This window comes from Lissotriton helveticus, chromosome 12 (assembly GCF_964261635.1).
Source record: "Lissotriton helveticus chromosome 12, aLisHel1.1, whole genome shotgun sequence".
NCBI classification, from domain to species: Eukaryota; Metazoa; Chordata; class Amphibia; order Caudata; family Salamandridae; genus Lissotriton; species Lissotriton helveticus.
This window is the reverse complement of record NC_136073.1, coordinates 309,643,270-309,662,924: the sequence shown is the minus strand read 5'-3', so window position 1 is coordinate 309,662,924 and position 19,655 is coordinate 309,643,270. Positions and strand designations below refer to the sequence as shown.

The following is a 19,655-nucleotide window of genomic DNA, read 5'->3' as shown; positions in this document are numbered from 1 at the left end:
ATTGGACATAATGTTTGACATCAGAGGATACACCAGGCCAACAATACTAACGTTGCACCAAATCCAGGGTTTTGGAAATTCTTTTGTGTCCTGCCAGGGGGGAATCATGACAAACTTGAAGAGCCTTTTGTTGTAACGTCGTAGTGGGAAGATACAAGGCTTCTTGGTAATAAGGCAACTGTTGCTGTATTTTCCGGTCAACTCCTTGGGTGGTCCATTCCTGAATTTCTTCAGATGACAGGCATTTCCGAACTACATCTTGGAAGCTATCAACAGAAACTGTTCCAATAATCTTAGATTCTGGGATGATGGGTTGTGGTTCCACAGGATGTTCATTTTCTTCTGTGTTGATTCGGGACAAAGCATCCGCTTTCCCATTCTTATTGCCAGGACGATAAGTGATAACAAAATCAAAATCTGCAAAATACAAAGACCAACGTAATTGTCTTGGGGTCAGAGTTTTCGCTGTCTTCAAAAACTGGAGATTCTTATGGTCTGAAAATACTGTGACTGTGTGTTTAGTACCTAATAAGTAGTGCCTCCAATCTTCAAAAGCGTCCTTGACAGCCAGGAGCTCTTTCTCAGCAATGGTATAATTTATTTCCGACGGACTCAATTTTCGAGAGCGGTAAGCTACCGGATGAAGCTGCCCAGTACTTGGATGTCTTTGAGACAATACCCCTCCTATAGCTTGGTCTGAGGCATCCGCCTCCACAAAGAATGGTTCCGAGGGATCTGCATGCATCAAGATGGGGGCTGAAATGAATTTCTTCTTTAGACTCTGGAAGGCTAGTTCCGCTTCATTGGTCCATTCGAATTTTACTCCTTTCTTTAGAAGGCGAGTGATCGGTACAATCGTTGAGAAAATCCTTGAATGAATCGCCGGTAGAAGTTTGCAAACCCCAAAAATCTTTGAATCTCTTTTACCTCTTTGGGAGGTGGCCAGGCTTCCACAGCTTGTACCTTTTTCGGATCCATGATTATTCCTTGCGGAGACAAGACAAATCCCAATAATTCAACGCTGGTTGCACTGAATACACACTTTTCCAGCTTTACAAACAAACGATGATATCTTAAGCGTTCTAACACCATCCTCACATGATCTGAGTGATCCTTTGGGTCTCTAGAATATATCAAGATGTCATCCAAATAGATAATGGCCACCTTATCAATCAAATCTCCCATAACATTGTTTTAAAGACCAAAGGGCATTACTCTGTATTTGAATAAGCCGAACTTAGTCCTAAAGGCTGTTTTCCACTCATGGCCTTCTTTCATTCTAACCAAGTGATATGCACCACGTAGATCTAGTTTCGTGAAAATCTGAGCCTCCTTTATTTGGTCGAGCAGGACCGATATTAATGGGAGAGGGTATCGATTCTTGATCGTCACCTGATTTAATGCTCGATAATCGATGCAAGACCGAAGATTTCCCTCCTTCTTAGGAATGAAGAAAAGGGGTGAGGATACTGGCGACTGAGAAGGTTGAATAAAGCCGTTTTTTAGATAGTGATCAAGATACTCTTTTAGATGATCATTTTCCGCCTCTGTTAATGCGTATATCCGACTACAAGGGAGGACCGCTCCTGGCTCCAAGTCGATGGTACAATCGTAAGAACGATGCGGCGGTAACAGCTCTGCCTCTTGTTCACTAAAGACTGCTTAAAAATCTTGATATTCTGTAGGGATACTCATCGAGTCAATAACTCCGATGGACTGTCCACCAAAGGAAAGCAGAGCAGCTTGTGAGGGTTCAACCAACTTTTCTCCAGTTGGGTAACAATGTTCCCTACAAAATTGTGATTTCATCATAACTGTACGATTCTCCCAATCAATGGTGGGATTGTGAACTGTCAACCATGGTAGTCCTAGAATGAGTTGGAACTGCGGGGCATCTATGAGATTAAATTGGATTATCTCCCGATGTCCATCTTCTTGAATTAACTCCAGACTTTCAGTGTGACTGGTGATTGGGCCTGAAGACAAATTTGTCCCATCGACAGCACGTACAGGTTCACTTTTCTCTTTGCGAATGGCTTGGAGCCCCATCCTTCGAGCGTATTTCAAGTCACAGAAATTCCCGGTGGCCCTGGAATCCAGCATTATTGCTACTCCCAATATCTCTTGATCTCTAAACCTTAAAGTTATATGTAAGATAACATGGGGAATCAACGTTTGTAGTGTATTCATTATTTGGTGGGAATCTGGAGTTGTCTTTTCATCTTTCGCCATCAGAGCGACCCCTTCTACTGATGGTTCAAGGCGTTTCCCTTAATCGGAGTCTTTGGTCGTTTGGGGCACTCTCTAACGAAATGCCCAGAGATTCCGCAATAAAGACATAATTTCTTCAATCTTCGTTGCTCTTTTTCTTCTTTACTTAATGGTCCCCGAACTGCTCCGATTTGCATCAGTTCGAAATCATTCTTTGCTCTTTCACCTTCTGCCCGCATCCTATCAAATCGCGGAAAATTCACCTTCCAGTCCTTTTTCTCTCCTTTACGTTCAGAATTACGAAAATCCAACTCCAGGACCAAATCTACGAGAGCTGATAATTCAGTTGGTCTATTGGGAATTTGCTCCAAAATATCCTTCAATTCATCATGCAGTCCTCTATAGAAAAGAGCAGCTCGCTTTTCTTCTGGCCAGTTGGTTTCTAAGATCAATTTATTAAATTGAGTCAGATAGGAAAGTTAATATTTAGATCCCTGACGAAGCTCCAGCAACTCATTATCAGTGGCCTGGGATACCCTTCTTCTGTCAAAAATCCTAAGAAATTCAGTCTTAAACGAGTCAAAGTTATAAAGAAAAGGATCATCATTAGTTACCAAAGGCATAGCCCAATTAGCAGCATCACCTCCCAAATATGACAGAACAAAGGCAACTTTGGACTGGGCGTCTGGGAATAGGGTAGGTCGACACATAAAGTGTAATGAACACTGCGTTAAGAATAATTGGGCCTTTTGTGGATCTCCCTGGAATCTTTCCGGGCGGCTAACGGGATAGGACGAGAAGCAGAATGGATGACCTGAGCCACTGTTTTTGGGGCCGTATCAGGTGTACTCTTTGTGGGAGCGGGAGAACTAGCGGCAGGGTTTCCCATTGCCAATCAATCTACCTTTTGTGATAATACTCGGGTTTCTTGGCGAGACGCTACCAATTCCTGTTTTAAATTTTTATTTTCCTCTCTAACAGCTCCAATTTCTCGTTGGATTCTGGCTAACATCTCACCTAAAGCTTTGAAATTGAACCCTTCGGCCATTCTGCTCAGGCAAAGAGATTACATGGGCACTTCAATCTGTCAGGATGCCAAGCTCTTTGCAGGAGCAGAAAGGACGCTGATCCCAATGCCCGCCCGCCGGTGCCGCAGCTCTAAGCGCTACGTAACCACTAGGGAGGAAAGGGGAATTGGAAAGAGAGAGAAGAGACACTCCGTCATAGCTACTCCTGCTACAATGAAGTTTCTTCTGTGTCGGAACTTCTGTTGCGTGGATGCCTAATGCACAGAAAAGAAGGGACATAAACAAGCAACCTACAACATTCAATACTCTATGCACTTTACCAGCAATTATCCTACCAGCTGTGTTCGAAGCATTTGCCTCTCTTCTATGTATATGTGTGTGGTTGTTTCTTGAAGAGAACTCAGCCTTCTATAAAAGAGAAATGTAATTAGCAAAGAGTTCGTGTAAGTCTTAATCCTCTAAACCTATACACTCAGAATGAGTACCTTGACTTCTCTTCTGCTTCACCTTGATAATTCGTAGTTCTTTGGTAATGTTCAATTATGTACAATTGCGTAGTCTATTACCAGTGATTGAAGAGAACGCGCAAAGAGGAACCAGGAAGGAAAGATAGGGAAGGGATAGAACAGGGTAAGCGCTGCGAAGGTAAGGATGCGACTGGATAGACTAGTTCGGTAGAAACGAGTCGAAGCTTTACAGTACCAGTTCTGTCTCAAAGGCTTGCGGCTGAATGGAGTTCAAATGGTCTCTGTAGTTCAGTCGAGTCCTCAAGAAGACTGTCGCCGATTTCACAATTTCTCAGCTTGTAGCTTGACTCCGCTCAACTGTATTTTTCCTTGACCTCGAAGCAGGAATGCGGGAACGATGCTGCTCATGAAGTCGGAATGTCGAATAGCTCTCAAATACTAAATGACTGTGACTAAATGTCTCTATTATGACAGAAATGCTCAATACTACGAACTTACAACTCCCGTTCTGAATACTAAACGCGGAGTTCCTAACCAACGATGTTTCCTCAGCTGAACTTCAGTTGAAGTGCGCAGATAGAATCTTGCGCACTTCAGAAACCCACTCGACTGTGTAAAGCGTTCATCTACCACCAAGGCCACTGCGGCGGCCATCTTGGGTGTGAGTGTATGTACTCTGTCTTACATTATACGAGAGGTTGACCAATTGAGGCTTAACTGTCACTTGAGTCCTGAATGATTTGTGTAAGTCAGTGTGCAGGACAGATGCAATGGTGTGGTTCCTGACACTCTATCAATATATTTAATCTAAATATACTTACTTCCTTTATGTATCTATATACTTTCAATGTACCTATGGATCTATATATTTATCACTTTCTTCTAATTTAGCATTTCCAATGCACTAGCCTATTTCTCAGCCTATACTTCGCTCAATATATCTTCTAGCCCAACCCTCTGACTCATCTCAAACTTCTTTCTACTACTCCTTCCAGTGTACTACCCTATCTCTCATCCTATACATCTATCAATATATCCTCTACATCCACTCTCTCATTTATCCCAAACCCCATACCACTACTATGATCGCCAAAATAACCCTTGCTAGGCTCTCTCCTGCTCTACCCCTCCTTGCATCATCTGACACCTCTTTTTTGATTACACCGATCCCCTAAAACAAACCTTTCTAAACTCTCCCCTCTGACCTCTCCCCTCCAAAACTCCTTTTCACTCATCCAAAAGTCTCTTCCTACTGCTAAGACCTAAAAAAAAGAAAATTCTTCACTCTTTTATCCCTCCACTATCCTTTTCAATCAAAATTAACAGACTAACATGTTCACTTCTCAAATTCCATATTTAACTATACTAATATGCTGCCGAAATAACTGAATAACATATCTACTACTCAAATTACTTCATATTTATACTATACTCATTTTCAACACTAATCCTTTATGGGTTCCGGAGTGGCATGCTACTCGCCAGAAAAGCGCTTCAACCCCCATCAGGGGTAACAAGTGCTATATGAATGCTAATATTTCTTCCCCTTTTATCCCTCCGCAATCCTTCTCACTCCAAGTAACAGACTAATATCCACCACTGAAATTACCTCATATTTCACCATATGAATTCACCACTATTCCTCTATAGGCTTCCTGAATAGCGTGCGTCAACAAGCGATAAATAAATACAAACCTTTGTCCTCCTCTATCCTTCTGCTATCATTTCATATCCAAATAACTGACTAACCTATCCACCAATTAAAATGTACTTGCATGTTTCACTATACTAATTCAACACTAATCCTCTATGGGTCCCGGAGTAGGGTGCTACCCACCGAAAAAGCGCTTTGACGCCTCGTCAGGGGTAGTAAGCGCTATATAAATGCAATTACAATACAACAATAATCAACTATGAACATATCCATATGCACACACATACACACAGACTCATAGGGCCCCACTAGGATACCGGGCGGATCGCCACCGCACGCATGGCAGTGGCTGTCCGCCCGACATCCGTCCTCGCCCGCCACCCATTTCCCCCCGCCATATTACTATGGCGGCGGGGACCACGGCGGACTGAAAGACAGTCTGCTGCTTTTCTGCATTGTCGACAAGTAGACCGGGCGGAAAAGAGTTTAATATGGTGGCGGTGTCCGCCATCCATATTATGATGGGGGGGGACACATGCCTTGCCGCCACGGAAAGGCATGCAAGAATCTCTTGCGGGGCCCCGTTGAGGGCCCGAGGGATTTTGGGGGGTACACATGGGGGCTACCTATTGTACCCCCCTGAATTTCAATGTACAATGTGGCAGGCACAGTGCGGTGCCTGTCACGTTGTGTATTGAAATGCATGACGTGCATTTTTAGCATTGCGGCGGGCAGTGCTTTCAGCACCGCCCGCCGCAATGTTAAAAATGCGGGATGCGCCCGTCAGTGTGGCGGGCGCATCCTAACGGCCCCCATGGGACCCCCGCCCTTATGGCGGTTGGTGGTCCCTTTTTTCATCGGGATGGCGGGCGGACTTTGTCCGGCCGCCATCCTAATGACCCCCATAGTCTCATGAGATCACAGATAAGTGTAATTCCCTTACATGTTTCCAACTCAGTTTGAAAATTTTGAGGATAAAATAATGTACCAACAACAACACCAAAACAGTGTGCTTTTCTTGGCAAGTAAAACCTAAAGCCATTGTTCTTAAAGCTCTCTCCCTTGAGTAGGAGTTCCTTTCTCTTGGAAATTCAGGAGAAAGCCAAGAGCTAAGTTAACAATACATACCAAATACTCATAGACAAATCTTCCGAATTTGAGCTTTAAAAGTTTATCTAACGACTTCAATTTGTGTTTGAAAATGACGGCTTGTCAATTCGATAGGATGAGTATTTGGCAGAAGCTGAGATTAAAAAACACAATCAAACATTTGGCAAACAAAATAAAAGTCAAAGGATGGAATGTCATTATGCAGGAGCACCAGTGTGGCTAATATCATTTGCCCAATGCACTATTTACTATTGTAATGGCGAATTCTGATAAGGTTTATCCATACCTTAAACAGATTGACACAGAAATGTAAAACTATACCAAAATTCAAGGAAAAGATGGGCTATTGTGTTGAACAAGCCTAAATCCATGTCATGCCCTGGATTTCCATGTAGTCACATTGAGATGCTGGAAGAAAGATAAAAAAGAGACATTCACACTTACTTTAGTGGTTGATAGTCGATGGTAAAGCCATCCCCAGGATTGATTATACAGGAGAGATTTCCCGTATAGGGTGACAGCATCCACTGCAAGGATATTGTTACATTTTCCAGCATTGAACACTCATCATCCACAGTTAACAGCAAACCTGTAAAAGATAGCATTGAAAGAGAGTTTGGTTGGTCAACTTTATCTAGTTCAGTAGATCTTCTAACAAAATAGTTTCAGACAGCTGGGTGAGGCTGAGTTCACCACTGAAAGTATACAAATAAAGGTAACTTGTTTCGGGGCCTTCCAGGGGGAGAAATTAGTGTCTGTGCAAGAAATATTTAGCAAAAATGAAATGTCCTCTACTGAGAACTACATGGCGGTGTTGTAAAAGATCAGCCAAAGATCTGAATCATTTGACTTAAGAGCCATCTCCACAAACCCGGTCAACTTCAGGATCACACAGCAAAGTTTTGATAGAATAAGTACACATTTCATTTGCTTAATAAAACACAAAATGTATCAATTGAAGCACCATGGAAGCCACTATGTCACAAAATAAAGGGTGCGGGGAAGGAAACAATGACCCAGAAGATCTTTTCCACAAGACATGTTAAGACAACCAACATTATACCCTCCTCTTGGGATTACAGAGAGAAACGCAAACACTGCATAAATACGCAGAGTGATGTGCAATGTTTTTGTTCATGATAACTGGGACAGGAGCTTTGCATCACCTCAGTGGCATAGCTGGCGGGGGCGGCACTGTTTTTGGGGGCGGCGGCGAGCGCAAGGTAAGTTTTCCTTTTCTTTTTACTCTTCCTCGTCGTCTGTCGCCACCATCAACCACCACGCTCACTTGTATTTGTAGGGGCAGTATGAGAAAACATTTGCAACTCTAGCCCTAACCTCGCACACCACGTCCTCAGTCCCTGGTTATACTGGTAGCGCCCCCTTCTTCTCTTTGAGTCAACCTTAATTTTTGCGCAATACAACCTCCCCGTACATGAGCTGTGCCACTCGAACTCACTAGCCCAAATATCAAAGCAGGCCTCACACTCTTCAAAAACTACCCGCAAATTCCTCCTTGTGAGTCTGGACAAAAGCAAAAGAAATCAAGCACTTTTCACCAAAAATTTTACTAAGTCTGTCGGGTTATTATACTGTGAATAATGCAATGATTGTGGTGTACTCTCTCTTAGTGTGTTGCTCTCTCCTCATTGCAAAACAGTTTATTTGTTCAAAACCTCAATCATCTCTCTGGTGTATGTGATCAACCATATCTGACTTACTTCATACCACAATTTGACTTTTGCTAAAATGTTATGCTCAAACTGATGTGCTGCACCTTCCTAAATAATAAATATATTTTTTTAATTAATAAAGGAATAAATACAAAAATAGTGAGGATAAGTGATCAGAATGGTCATTGAGTGGATGGTGGGCTCAATATGGATTCATCTAGAACTGGTTTGGGCTGAAATTTAAAATTCAAAAACTATCTCAAACTTTGTGAAAACTCACAAAAAACTGAGACTTTTATTATCCTTTATCCTTTCCTCTCTGTACATGGCTTCTGACAAAGATTTTACAGCACACTCGATGAAAGCCATGCCCACGGTTCGTGTCGCTTCTAGAAGTCCGTGGAATAAGGATGAGCAAAAAAATGTACATACAGGTCGAACAAGTTAATCAGTTACTTACATATGTACTACAAATGACCGAAAAAACATTAATTTTTCTGGGATTTGGATATTTAGACTGAAAAATTATGTAATCAACCAAAATTACAAACCAAACAATCATTAGAAAATGTGGGACTTACCTTCGATGCATTTGTATGTGATGGATAAGTAGCTGCCCAGTGCAGGGCACGGCTCTCCGAAGGTAGCTCCATCTGCTGAGACCTGGCATGCTTGCAGTCCATGGCATTGGCCTTTAAAACATCACAATATCATTTTGATCAGCAATGAAATAGATACATTTGTCTTCAACTTGTCAATTTAAATGCAAATGACAATATGGCTTGACTTCTAGTGTAGTGTTAATGCCCTTTGCTGGGAACAGTTGATAAGGGTTAATGAGTACAATGGCCAGCGCTTAATTTGTACAAATAAGTGTCAGGACCCTCGTCAGGAGGCCACTGCAGTTTGCACCACCCTTTGCCTCTGCAAGTGCTGCCAATGACAGTACCATCGCAACTCCCAACCATCACACTCCTACAAGTGTGACAATCAAAGTATTTCGAGCCCCCAACGCAATAGGAATGGCTTGGGTGGCAGGTATTAGTCATTTTAATGTATGCTGAATCAATAAAAAATGTTGTTGTGCTCATCTTTAAATTAGACAGGCAGCGCCACCATGTGGGAGACTGTCATCAGTGATAGTGTTGACTATTAAGTGCCGGTGCAGAGTACCGGAAACCCCCCACTCAAATTAAGTACTGACAATGATGCAATAACACCAGAACAGAAATTGTTGTAGTGACAAATGTTTCCTTTAAACAGGGTTTAGTTCAGAGGAATGTAAAACATTTTACTTTTATTTGCTGTTGGAAAAACGTGACTGCCCAAAGGTCAGGCCAACTTTTGACTATTGAAAAACAACCCTTTCGGAAGAAGACCCTAGAAGGGAAACTCGAGCACAGATCAATAATGTGAAAGCAAATAACACTGTCAAGCACCATAAACTGAGAATGTATCCAATTGGAGATTAATTTTAATTGGGCCGACAATCCTGATCTCGAGGGAGATTGGAGCCTGCAGTCAGACTGGGATTACACTTTGTGCATCTTACCCCACCTTGCACCAAGTAATACCTGGCATAATTTGAGAATAGAAAACACTGTACATTCTGAATTTTACAGCTTAGACTGTGAGAAATTAAGCAGCATTACCACTTTATTCGATTTCTGTGGGGTGAATCTCCTATTGGAGAGGTAATACTGCACCTAATAAATACCGCAAAATTCCACAGCTCTCAAAGGGAGGCCCACTATGCAACCAAATCCACTCCAGCCAGTCTCAGAGAGACACATTATTGTCGTTCAACTCTGGAATCCTGAAGCTCAACACGTTGGTACATATATCTCATTGGACTATGAGTTTATATTAGATTGCATGAGAAAATGGGATGACATCCCCAGATAGGACCTACAAAAGTGCTGAACTTTACTTTCAGACAAGAACAGACTAAATTTAAATGTCCTCCGGCATGAGCCAAATTTCATCACTTCAGCCTACACCAGCCACCTATTATCTGTCTAGTCTCATTATCTGTGAGCTGTAGTGTCTGACACGGTTACTCATCCTCTTATGATAAACGTTTCTACTCCTAACAGTGCCACCCACCGTTGTCACATTCCATGAGCCGATCATATGTAAAATCATCCATACGTCCCCTATCATACATCCATGTCCTTAATTAACGCTCTAGATGTGAACAAAACCTATCACTTCCACAGTGCCTTGATAGGACATCTACCTTGTTAATTGTGTCAACTGGACAAAGGCATACACCGTGTGCTACCAACATTATATAATCTTGTCATTTGCACTCCCAGTTCTGTTTACAGGCACCAAGTAGGCTGGTGTTCCAACTGGGCATCATGAATGGCTTGGATTATCCCCACATTTGGAGTTACCAATCCTGGGGATACTGTTATGTCCGGGGAGGGGAAAATCCGGGCCATTACAAGTGGGAACTCTTAGATTCTCCTTTCAAATTACAGAACTACAAAGGAACTGTTAATTCTGGGTCCAAGTCCTTGAGTAACGCCTCATTTTTTTACCTGACTTTCTCATAGAGTTTAGCAGCTGACATCTTTGTCTGAAAATAAAGAGTTCTGAGGAAACTAAACAGTTCTCATAAAGAGTACCTTGATCGTTAAGGTAATCCACGGCCCACACGAACATAACTCCTTCAAACCCTTGCCTAATATATTCTTGCATTCAAAACTTATATCTACAAATCAGAGTCCTCATAACCATGGCTCAACCAACCAGGATGCATCAAGAGTCAGGTACTAAGACCCGGTCTACCTGTCTTCCCAGAGGATACTTAACATTACCTCCCTCCCATTATTTAAGACTGATCTAACAGCTTACCCCGTTGACTCTAACATCAAGCTCACTGATGACTCCCCAACCACAATACACTATGCCAAGACTGCAACAGCAGCTGTTCAACGTCATAAAAGACGCTAAATTCATAAAGTACACTGTACATGGTGAAGCATATTAAATATATGCACTGTTACTCACCAGTTAACAACACAACACTTAGTTTGAACTTGGTGATTTTGTTTCCTTTCTTGTCCACAGGAAAATATTGTGCCCATGGAGGAACCCCTTATTCTACAACTAATTTAGAAGATGTTCTCATCTCATTAGCTCACTAGTTGGCAGATTCTGGCCTTGACATAAGTACATTTGTGACGACATCCATTGTTAGTTAGTGCCTTTGAAAGACACTTGCATGTTTTTGTGTTCATCTAGTTAGGCACGCATCCCATCTCTGGAACCTCCCGCATCTGTGGGCAGATTTGCTCACTTCCAAAATTACAACACACTGGTGTAATTTTTTGTGAGAATAAATAAATCTAAGAGCGTATTGGTTTGTGAATAACAAACATGAGTTTGCAGTGATGGTACGTGCGCAGATACGTTCAACATACTTTGGCAAATACCTTTGTGAATATGGTCCTATAACTTTTGGCACCAGGAGACATATTTACAAGAAAGTGGGCAAGTGTGGCATTAAGCCAAGAAGGCTAATGGCACGCTTGATCACTTCTGAAATGCAGTGCTGCACCATATGTACTAGAATATGGTGCAGCCCTGCCTTTCCCCATGCAATTAAGATCAATGGGGTCATCCTGTATCCCTCGGAACCTGGGTTAATTGTTATAGAGCCACAAGTGGTTCCGTTGGGTAAGTACCACAGGGTACTGGTTCAGAATCTGTTTTTATCTTTCACAATCAATAGTGATTTTGTACTAGACTTTTATAAATGTACGACACCTCAGTACATTTTTTATCAACAACAAAAAAATGTATTACATTATTTGTTTTGTTTCTCTATTTTTCTCACTAACTGTGTGAACAGTTTTATTCAAACAGATAATACCAATGAGGTCTGCCTGACAAAGAAAACACAATAACAAATACACAGACAATTCAATAGATGACTGTGTTGACATATAGTGCAAATGGGTGACCTTTCAAATTCAAACAATAAGCAAGACAATAACATAAATTCTCTGTCCTTTTAAGGTATTTTACTTTAACTAGTCCTATTGTTTTAAATAATTGCTATAGTGAGCCAGGACATGATATGGTTGTACGTCAACGTTTCGACCCTGTATATATATGTGTTTGTAGATACATCAAGTAGGGTCTTCTTCAGGACAAATAAGGAAGTGTGACAGCCTATTCAAAGGAAAATGAAATTCCTATTAGTATGGTTTGGAATACAAAATGTACAATGTGGCCCTAAATTTAGCTGCCTAGCGCCAACACAGGCACCCTTGCACCATAGTGCAAGGGTGCCTGTGGTGAGGGGAAGATTATTTATGTGCAGGAAGTTCCCCCTCCCTGCACATAAACAATTGCCGTTTTGCTGTTTCCATGTGTGCTGCCTTGGGCAGCACCATAGCAAATAATAAAATTAAGCATTTCTCCTTGTTTCAACTGTTTAAGACCAAGTTTTGCTTGGTCTTAATTTTGGGTCTGCCTCCTATTTACGCTGCACTTGTAAATAGGGGGCAGCGTCAAAATCAATGGGTGTTGTGTTGTAACGCCCACCTCAACACCCATTGCCCACCCATCTCACGCTAAGTATGACGTAAAAGGGTGCCTTATTCACAAGGTAGCGTTAAGCCAAGGTAAGTGGCTTAATGCTGCCTTGTAAATAAGGCAATGCTCCTATAGCCATCACAATGCCACTAAAAGTGACGCTGTGGTGGTGATAGAGGCTGTAAATATGCCCCCAGATGTTTACAATGCCTCGCATTTCTGACACAAATTGAAAATCATTTGCTTTATGCATCCATTTTGCCAATGTTGTTACCTCTTCAAAACTCTTCTGCACAAGTAACTGCCACCACCTGGAAGCCAATAGTAGCACCCTGTGCAAAATCTGGTGAAAGTGCACAAACATGCTCAAATGCTATTTACACCTTTTTGGCACAGACTCACAGACCTCAATGGCTTATTAGTGTCCCCCGAATTGCAAAATGTTATCAATCAATGCAACATTCATGCTTTCCCTGTGTTCCTATGGATACCAGCACAATATGCCATATGCGTCTTGTTTTATCACAAATAAACCATTTTACCTGATACTTGCTCCTTCACATTGACCCAACTGCAGCCTGCTGTCAACTCTGTTGGAGAGGTGCCCTCGAGGGTACAGTAGTGTGGACTCCTACGCCCATAAGTACTGTCGCTGATTTGCACTACTTCTCCAGAACCGCACTGGACAGTTGCATTGTAATAATCGCAAGCAATTGTCTGTCCTGATTCTAAAGTAAAAGGAGATTAGGAGAAAATGGTATTGTTATATTAATAATAGGCAGGATAACATAAAGGGAAACTATAAATGTTTTTACAAATAATATGTATATGCATTTACACACACACACACATACACATATATATATATATATTTTTTTTTTTTTTGTTTCAAAGTGACGTTATAAGTTGGTGAAAATGTCAGGTAAATGTTAACATTTTAAACTAAAAATAGACTGAAATTCACCAGTTAAAGTTTACTGAGCTAACTAGAACTCCCCCTCCATGCCCAGTTCAGTCATCAATGATGTAATTTGAGAAGCAATCACAAATGTATTCAGGACAGCAACGTCCTCTCATACGCCGATGACATGAAACTCATTTTCTCCCTCCCGAACAAGGAGGCTAGTACCTGGATCAAGTGCAAATGATTGAATGACTGAAATCGCCCACTTAATGAAGACCAACGGTCTGAAGCTGAATACTGACAAGACCAAAATCATGACCTTCAGGAAGAGCACTTCACTGTGGGACTTCACCTGGTGGTAAACAGAGGTAGGACTGACAACCACCCCCACCAACCTCGAAAAAAACCTTAGGGTTGTCATCAATCAGCAAACTCAACAGGACTGTCCAAGCCAACTCTGTCATCGCATCACGCTATCATACCCAGAAGATGCTGAGGAAGATTGTCAAATGGCTCCCAATCAGCACTCCATGCTGAGTCCTCCAGGCCCTGCATCCGCCTACCTATGCATGGCCAACCCCCCATGGATACTCCCCCACGCTTTTTTTGTAGTTCATATTCCCAGTCTCTCAGGAGTCTCACAGGATCACGACAGCCCCCCACAATTGTTTATTAATTTTAAGTCCAGGTTTGGCTCTTTTGGGACTCTCCCAGAAGAGCTAGGTAGTATAACTACTCTGCACCACAATGTGCTTTGTCCTGTAATTGCCACTCCAACATTTTTTGGGATGTTGAAGCTTGCCAATCAGAGCGCTCACTCTGAAAAAGCCTCCTCAACCATTCAAAAGGCTTAAAACCAATGGTCCAGATATCTATACATTTGGAACCTTAATTTCTCAAAAACTATTGAACTAATTTAAACCAAATCACAAAACACACACTTTCTGTGTACATATGCCAAATGTGTAGTGCTCTCTGAAATTCCCTGTGTAAATTGCATAGGGAAGTTGAGTTTTGGAAAAAGAAAACCTTTTCCTTGACCCCTTGTTTGATGGATCACTATGAATTTTTCCAGTAAGGAGCTGAAGGGAGTGAACTTTTTGTTGAAAATGTTGTGACAATTCATCAAATGGTGCTGAAGTTATTAGAAAAACAAAAAAACGTATTTCTTATCGTAACTAGATCCTAACTATAACTGCACAGTGGGTTGCAGGAGTAATAAGATTAAAAACTAGAACTGCACCACAAGAATTACATGAAAAGTTTAACTTGGCTCTTATGGAAAGCATTGGAGGGATGCATTAATCAATTATGCGTGTGTTGAGAGCTTGTCTATTATGATTCATTGGCTGAAGAAGTGCTTAATTTGCCAAAGAAAGGTAAGTACAGGAGCCCAATGTTTTACTTTGGAGCTGGCCACTAGTGCTGTTAAATGATAGACCTTTTGAATACAATGGCTGACCTAATCTTGATTCCACCACCCTTTCCTCCACTATCCTACATTTGCAGTCTCCTTAATGCTCTCTTTCTATGAACCAAAGTGTGATAATAAAAAATAAATCCTGTTATTGAAAAATGAATGGCTGAGTTGCCTCCCCACCCTGCCTGCAACCACCTGCACAAATTAAGCACCGTTTGAAGCAACTGTTATTAATAATAATGGCTATTGTCTTCTTTTACAGTTTTCCTAGATACCACGCTTTGCTGGGCATGGCAGGCATTGATCTCTATTCTTCGGTCAACTAGTGGGCTGTAGTTTACTAGCTTTTTCTATCTCAAGGATTTGGTCCCTAAACCTGCCACCCATGATCAGGGGCAAAGATTTGGGGGGTGGTGTTTGGGTGTTACACCCCCTAATAAATGTATTATTCAGTAAATAGTTGGGGACAGAACCATTCAGTCTGTTATGATAAAGTGTCTGTCGGATTTCACATGGGATGTTTACATACTCAGACAAAACCACACCCACTCTTCTGTTTTGAAGATCTTAAGACATGGGTATTTTACAAAATACTGTAGTTTTAATTACCCCTCACACTCTGCACTTCTTTCCCTTTCCATTGGCCCTTAAGCTGCTGTCAAGCGCTGTTTCTCATATAATAGTTATGAAATGCCATGATTGTCAGAAAATCTGAATCTCTCAACCGCCAGCCAGTCTTATTTACCAAGCTACTACGCCCCTGCCTATTATACAGCTTTGAGTCCGTTAAGGGAGTTGGCTCAGGCTGTCATTGGCCCCTTCCATTTTCACCTCGGACTCTTAGTTTTACTTCTGCCCTTCCCTATCAGAGATAAAGGCCTAGCAGCTACTAAGCCACCTAGAGTTTAAGCCACCTTTAGTATTAGTGTATCTGTTGTTTTGAGAACATCCAGAAGGGGCCAGAATAAATTCTTTGTCCAAGTGACTAGACAATTTTGCAGCCTCATTTACCCTAATTGGCCAAAGCAAAATAACATTTACCCTAATCAATCCCTAAACGAAATACATTTGCATTCAATGAAATCTACATTTTGCAACGGTCTGTTTTTCAAAATGCCACTGCGAATTTGTCAGGTCCAAGTAGAAAATTGCCAAGTCACCGATGCAATGGAAGCAAATTGGCGCTAGGTGTCAGTATAGTAGCGTCAAGCCAGAGCTTGTTACATCGCTTGTCCTGAAACTGTGAATGCTGCAAAATTTCCCGTTTTCAAGAAGGTACAGTTAAACGTATATTTCTGTGCCATGTCGCTCGCTTGTTACACATGTAAGTACATTTTGACAAAATGTACAGTGAATCAAAACCAAATGTATTCTAAAGCCAGCAGCCATTCTAAACAAAAATATCACCATGCCAAACATCCATACTTACAAAAATAGCTTTTTTCATTTTAGTTATAGGCCAAAACTGCACAGCAACGGGAAACCATGCCTGGCTTTCTTCAAATCATATCAGGCTAACCAGGTTGCATATTAATAACCTGATATTTAGTATTCCGTCTTGCATCCATACTACATACAATTTGCACTTTTGCCGAAAAAAACAGGGCTAATCTTTTTGTAGCATTTTCATTATTCTTGTAATAATGAATGGGAATCGGTACTTTTACAAAGACAAACTTAGGGCCCTATTAGGATGGCGGACGGACTTACGTCCGTCCGCCACCCCGAGGAAGAGGGTCCATCCGCATGGGCAGCGGCGGTCCCTCCATGGCAATTAGGATGTGACCGCCACCCTGGCGGTCACATCCCCTACCTTTAACATTGCGGCAGATGCTGCTTCAAGCAGCACCCGCCGCAATGTTAAAAATTGCATATTGACCTTTGCATGCACGAAGCGGCAGGCACCGCGTGGTGCCTGCCGCTTCGTGCACGCAAAGGCAGGGGGGGGGTACCATAGGTTCCCTCTAAAACTACAATAAAAAAATAACCTTCTGTTTGAAGAGTCTGCAATGGCTGGAATAATAATAAAAGAGGATTCTTTATACAATTATAAATATGTCTGTATTCCTTCTTAACACAGCTTTTCTTACGTTGTTTAGTTTTTAGCTATCTGTCATGGATCATTAAAACAGAAGTAACATTTAAACTGTGGCTAGATTGGTTAGCCTTCCTGAGAGGGGCCGATAACCCAACCCTACAATTCTCACCAGGGCGTGCCTCTAATAAATGTTGTGGAAATCGCTGGACGCTTCCTCCTTTTCATTTGACCCCCCGTATCTCAAGAATGCTGTGCAATTTTGTCTCTGAAGTTTGCAGTTAGCCGCTGACACCTTCACCGTAAATCGTACATTGGCACTAACGTATTGTACACCTAACCTGACATAGACATCACAACAAAACATACAAATGTGTATACAAATGAATATGTAAATGTATAGGTATATGCAATGACCGCACATATCCTAGTTTCTTTTTATTATTGCATTATAGTGTATTGTATTATATTGTATTGTAGTGTACTGTATTGCTTTGTTATGTTTCCGGAATCAGGATCTGGTATGTAGTAACACACATTTATTGTACCTTTTTGTATTTTATTACACCTTATTGTACTGTCATGTCTACCTCTTATTTTCTTTCCCTGAATAAAAATGATTTGAATTTAAAAAAATACAGCTTTAGACCACATTTTAAACTGTGTTCATCTTATGTTTATTGTTTGAAGTACATATTGATAAGAGGATGAAATACGAGCTTTAGGTGATTTTCATTATTTTTCTACCAGCCAGGACATTAAAATACCGGTAATGCTGGTTAAAAAAATGACCAGGTGGCAAACAGAGCCACATCAGGAGTTGTGGCCTTTGGGCCACTTTATTTAACCTCAGTTGCCCAGCCAAAATGTAGTGCTTCTAGTTTTTACCAATGTTTCTGGCTCTATGAGCTTTAAAATACGTAATTTATCCAACATTTCTCAAAAAATAAGCCTAATGAGACTAGCCAAATGCTGTTTTATAAACAGGTGTGATCCGGGAATGTGGGTCACTTTTTTGGGGGTTCCCGGGCCCGATCGTGATCCCAATCCGACCCTGATCCACACCCTCTGGGTGGGGGGAGGGAGAAGAACGGAGCACAGGTGACAAAAGACAGTGTGCTGTGTGTTATCCAGCTAGGAAAGTTTCAGGGGAGGGAGTTTGGGCGAAATTGGAAGGAGAGCCTGGATAGATGGCAAGACCCCAAGGAGTGGAACAGTGAAGTATGGAACAAGGTATGATAGCTTGGGGGATTGAAAGTTGGTGTGAGGTGTGAGTGCTCATGGGATGTATAGGGAGGTTTGTAATTGCAAAGTTGATGTTATATGTTGATTAAAAGTTCAATACGTTTTTGCAACCGTGTCCTAATAAATGGCCTTTTACGTGAAACCCTGGTCACAGTGTGTTTGTGTGGCACAATGTTTCTACATTTGATTTTCCCCATCTTGGCCCAGGTCCAAAACTTTCTTTAATATGGGCAGTGGCAAAATCTCTATTTCAGGTTACAAAAGCACTGAAGCAGTGCAATATAGATTTGCCCTGTGTTTTCTGCACTAGTGCAAAGTTTCCATAATATGAACCTTGATACACAAAGGAATTGTGCAATTGCAGAACTGTGCTGTATTAAGTGGCTCGACTTCTCCATGCAAAATCCCAAAATGCAATGCACACTAGTGAATACTTTTGGCTTTGTTATATTTCAGCTGTTCGAATTACATTTTCTTCTTGCAAGTGCTTGTAAGCCTATGGGAAAGGGGGTTGAGGGGCATTCCCCTTCCATTGTAACCCACAAACAAATGTATAAATGCTTAGCAACTGCTCCTATGGCCTCAAAGGATTAAATGGTTGATGTTCCCTTTACTTACCCGTAATCTTCAAAACCCCAATGAGGGTTTCTCTTCGTCCCAGTCCTAACATATGAGGTATGACCCTATCACGACAGGCTTCACATGTAAGTATTTCATATATATATAAATGTGATCAAGCCCAGTCAGTGGCCCAAATGCGTCATCAGCCATGTTCTGCACCAGCAAAATGAAATAAAGAATCATTACCAAACAGGAGTCCCTGTCCCGTCTGTTCGGGAGCAGTTACTGGAGCTTTGAAGTTATTACTCAATATATATATATACATATATATATATATATATATATATATATATATATATATTACCTACTGGCGGTCGCCAGTAGGTAGTTATAGTTAGGATTGATTTCCATAGGGAAATCGCAACATTTTATTGGGAATAACTTTGGCGTTGGTTGAGGAATCTGCCTGAATTTTTCCTCAACTTTGCCTCGCGGCTCTCCGCTCCTTCCCTGAAAGTATGGGGGGGATTCGTCAATCGGGGGCCGAGATAAAAGGGGGTCCCAAAACGTGTTTTCCTCATGTTAATTTCCATAGGGCGGTCGAACTCACTTTTAGCTCGAATGACTGAATGGATTTTCACCAAACTTGGAAAATTGTAGGGACTGGTAGCCCGATGTGCCTTTGCTATGTCTCAAGATAAATGCTCCAGAGGATTTTGAGTAATTTGGGTTTAAAAAAAAATATATATCTATAGCCGCGCCCCGGTACGCGCACCGGGGAGCGTACCGGGCGCGC

The 19,655-nt window shown here is 41.6% G+C and overlaps 1 protein-coding gene across 1 annotated transcript in view; it reads right to left on the bottom strand.

Annotated features, from left to right (window-relative positions):
- LOC144798021 (polycystin-1-like protein 2) overlaps positions 1 to 19,655 on the bottom strand; it is an 849,694-nt gene that overhangs the window by 748,156 nt on the left and 81,883 nt on the right. Inside the window, exons 3-5 of the mRNA XM_078668807.1 lie at positions 13,237 to 13,422; positions 8,725 to 8,835; positions 6,915 to 7,059 (exon numbers count right to left, since the gene is read on the bottom strand). Coding sequence (XP_078524933.1) covers positions 6,915 to 7,059; positions 8,725 to 8,835; positions 13,237 to 13,422 — 442 coding nt within the window. The remainder of the gene's footprint in view (positions 1 to 6,914; positions 7,060 to 8,724; positions 8,836 to 13,236; positions 13,423 to 19,655) is intronic.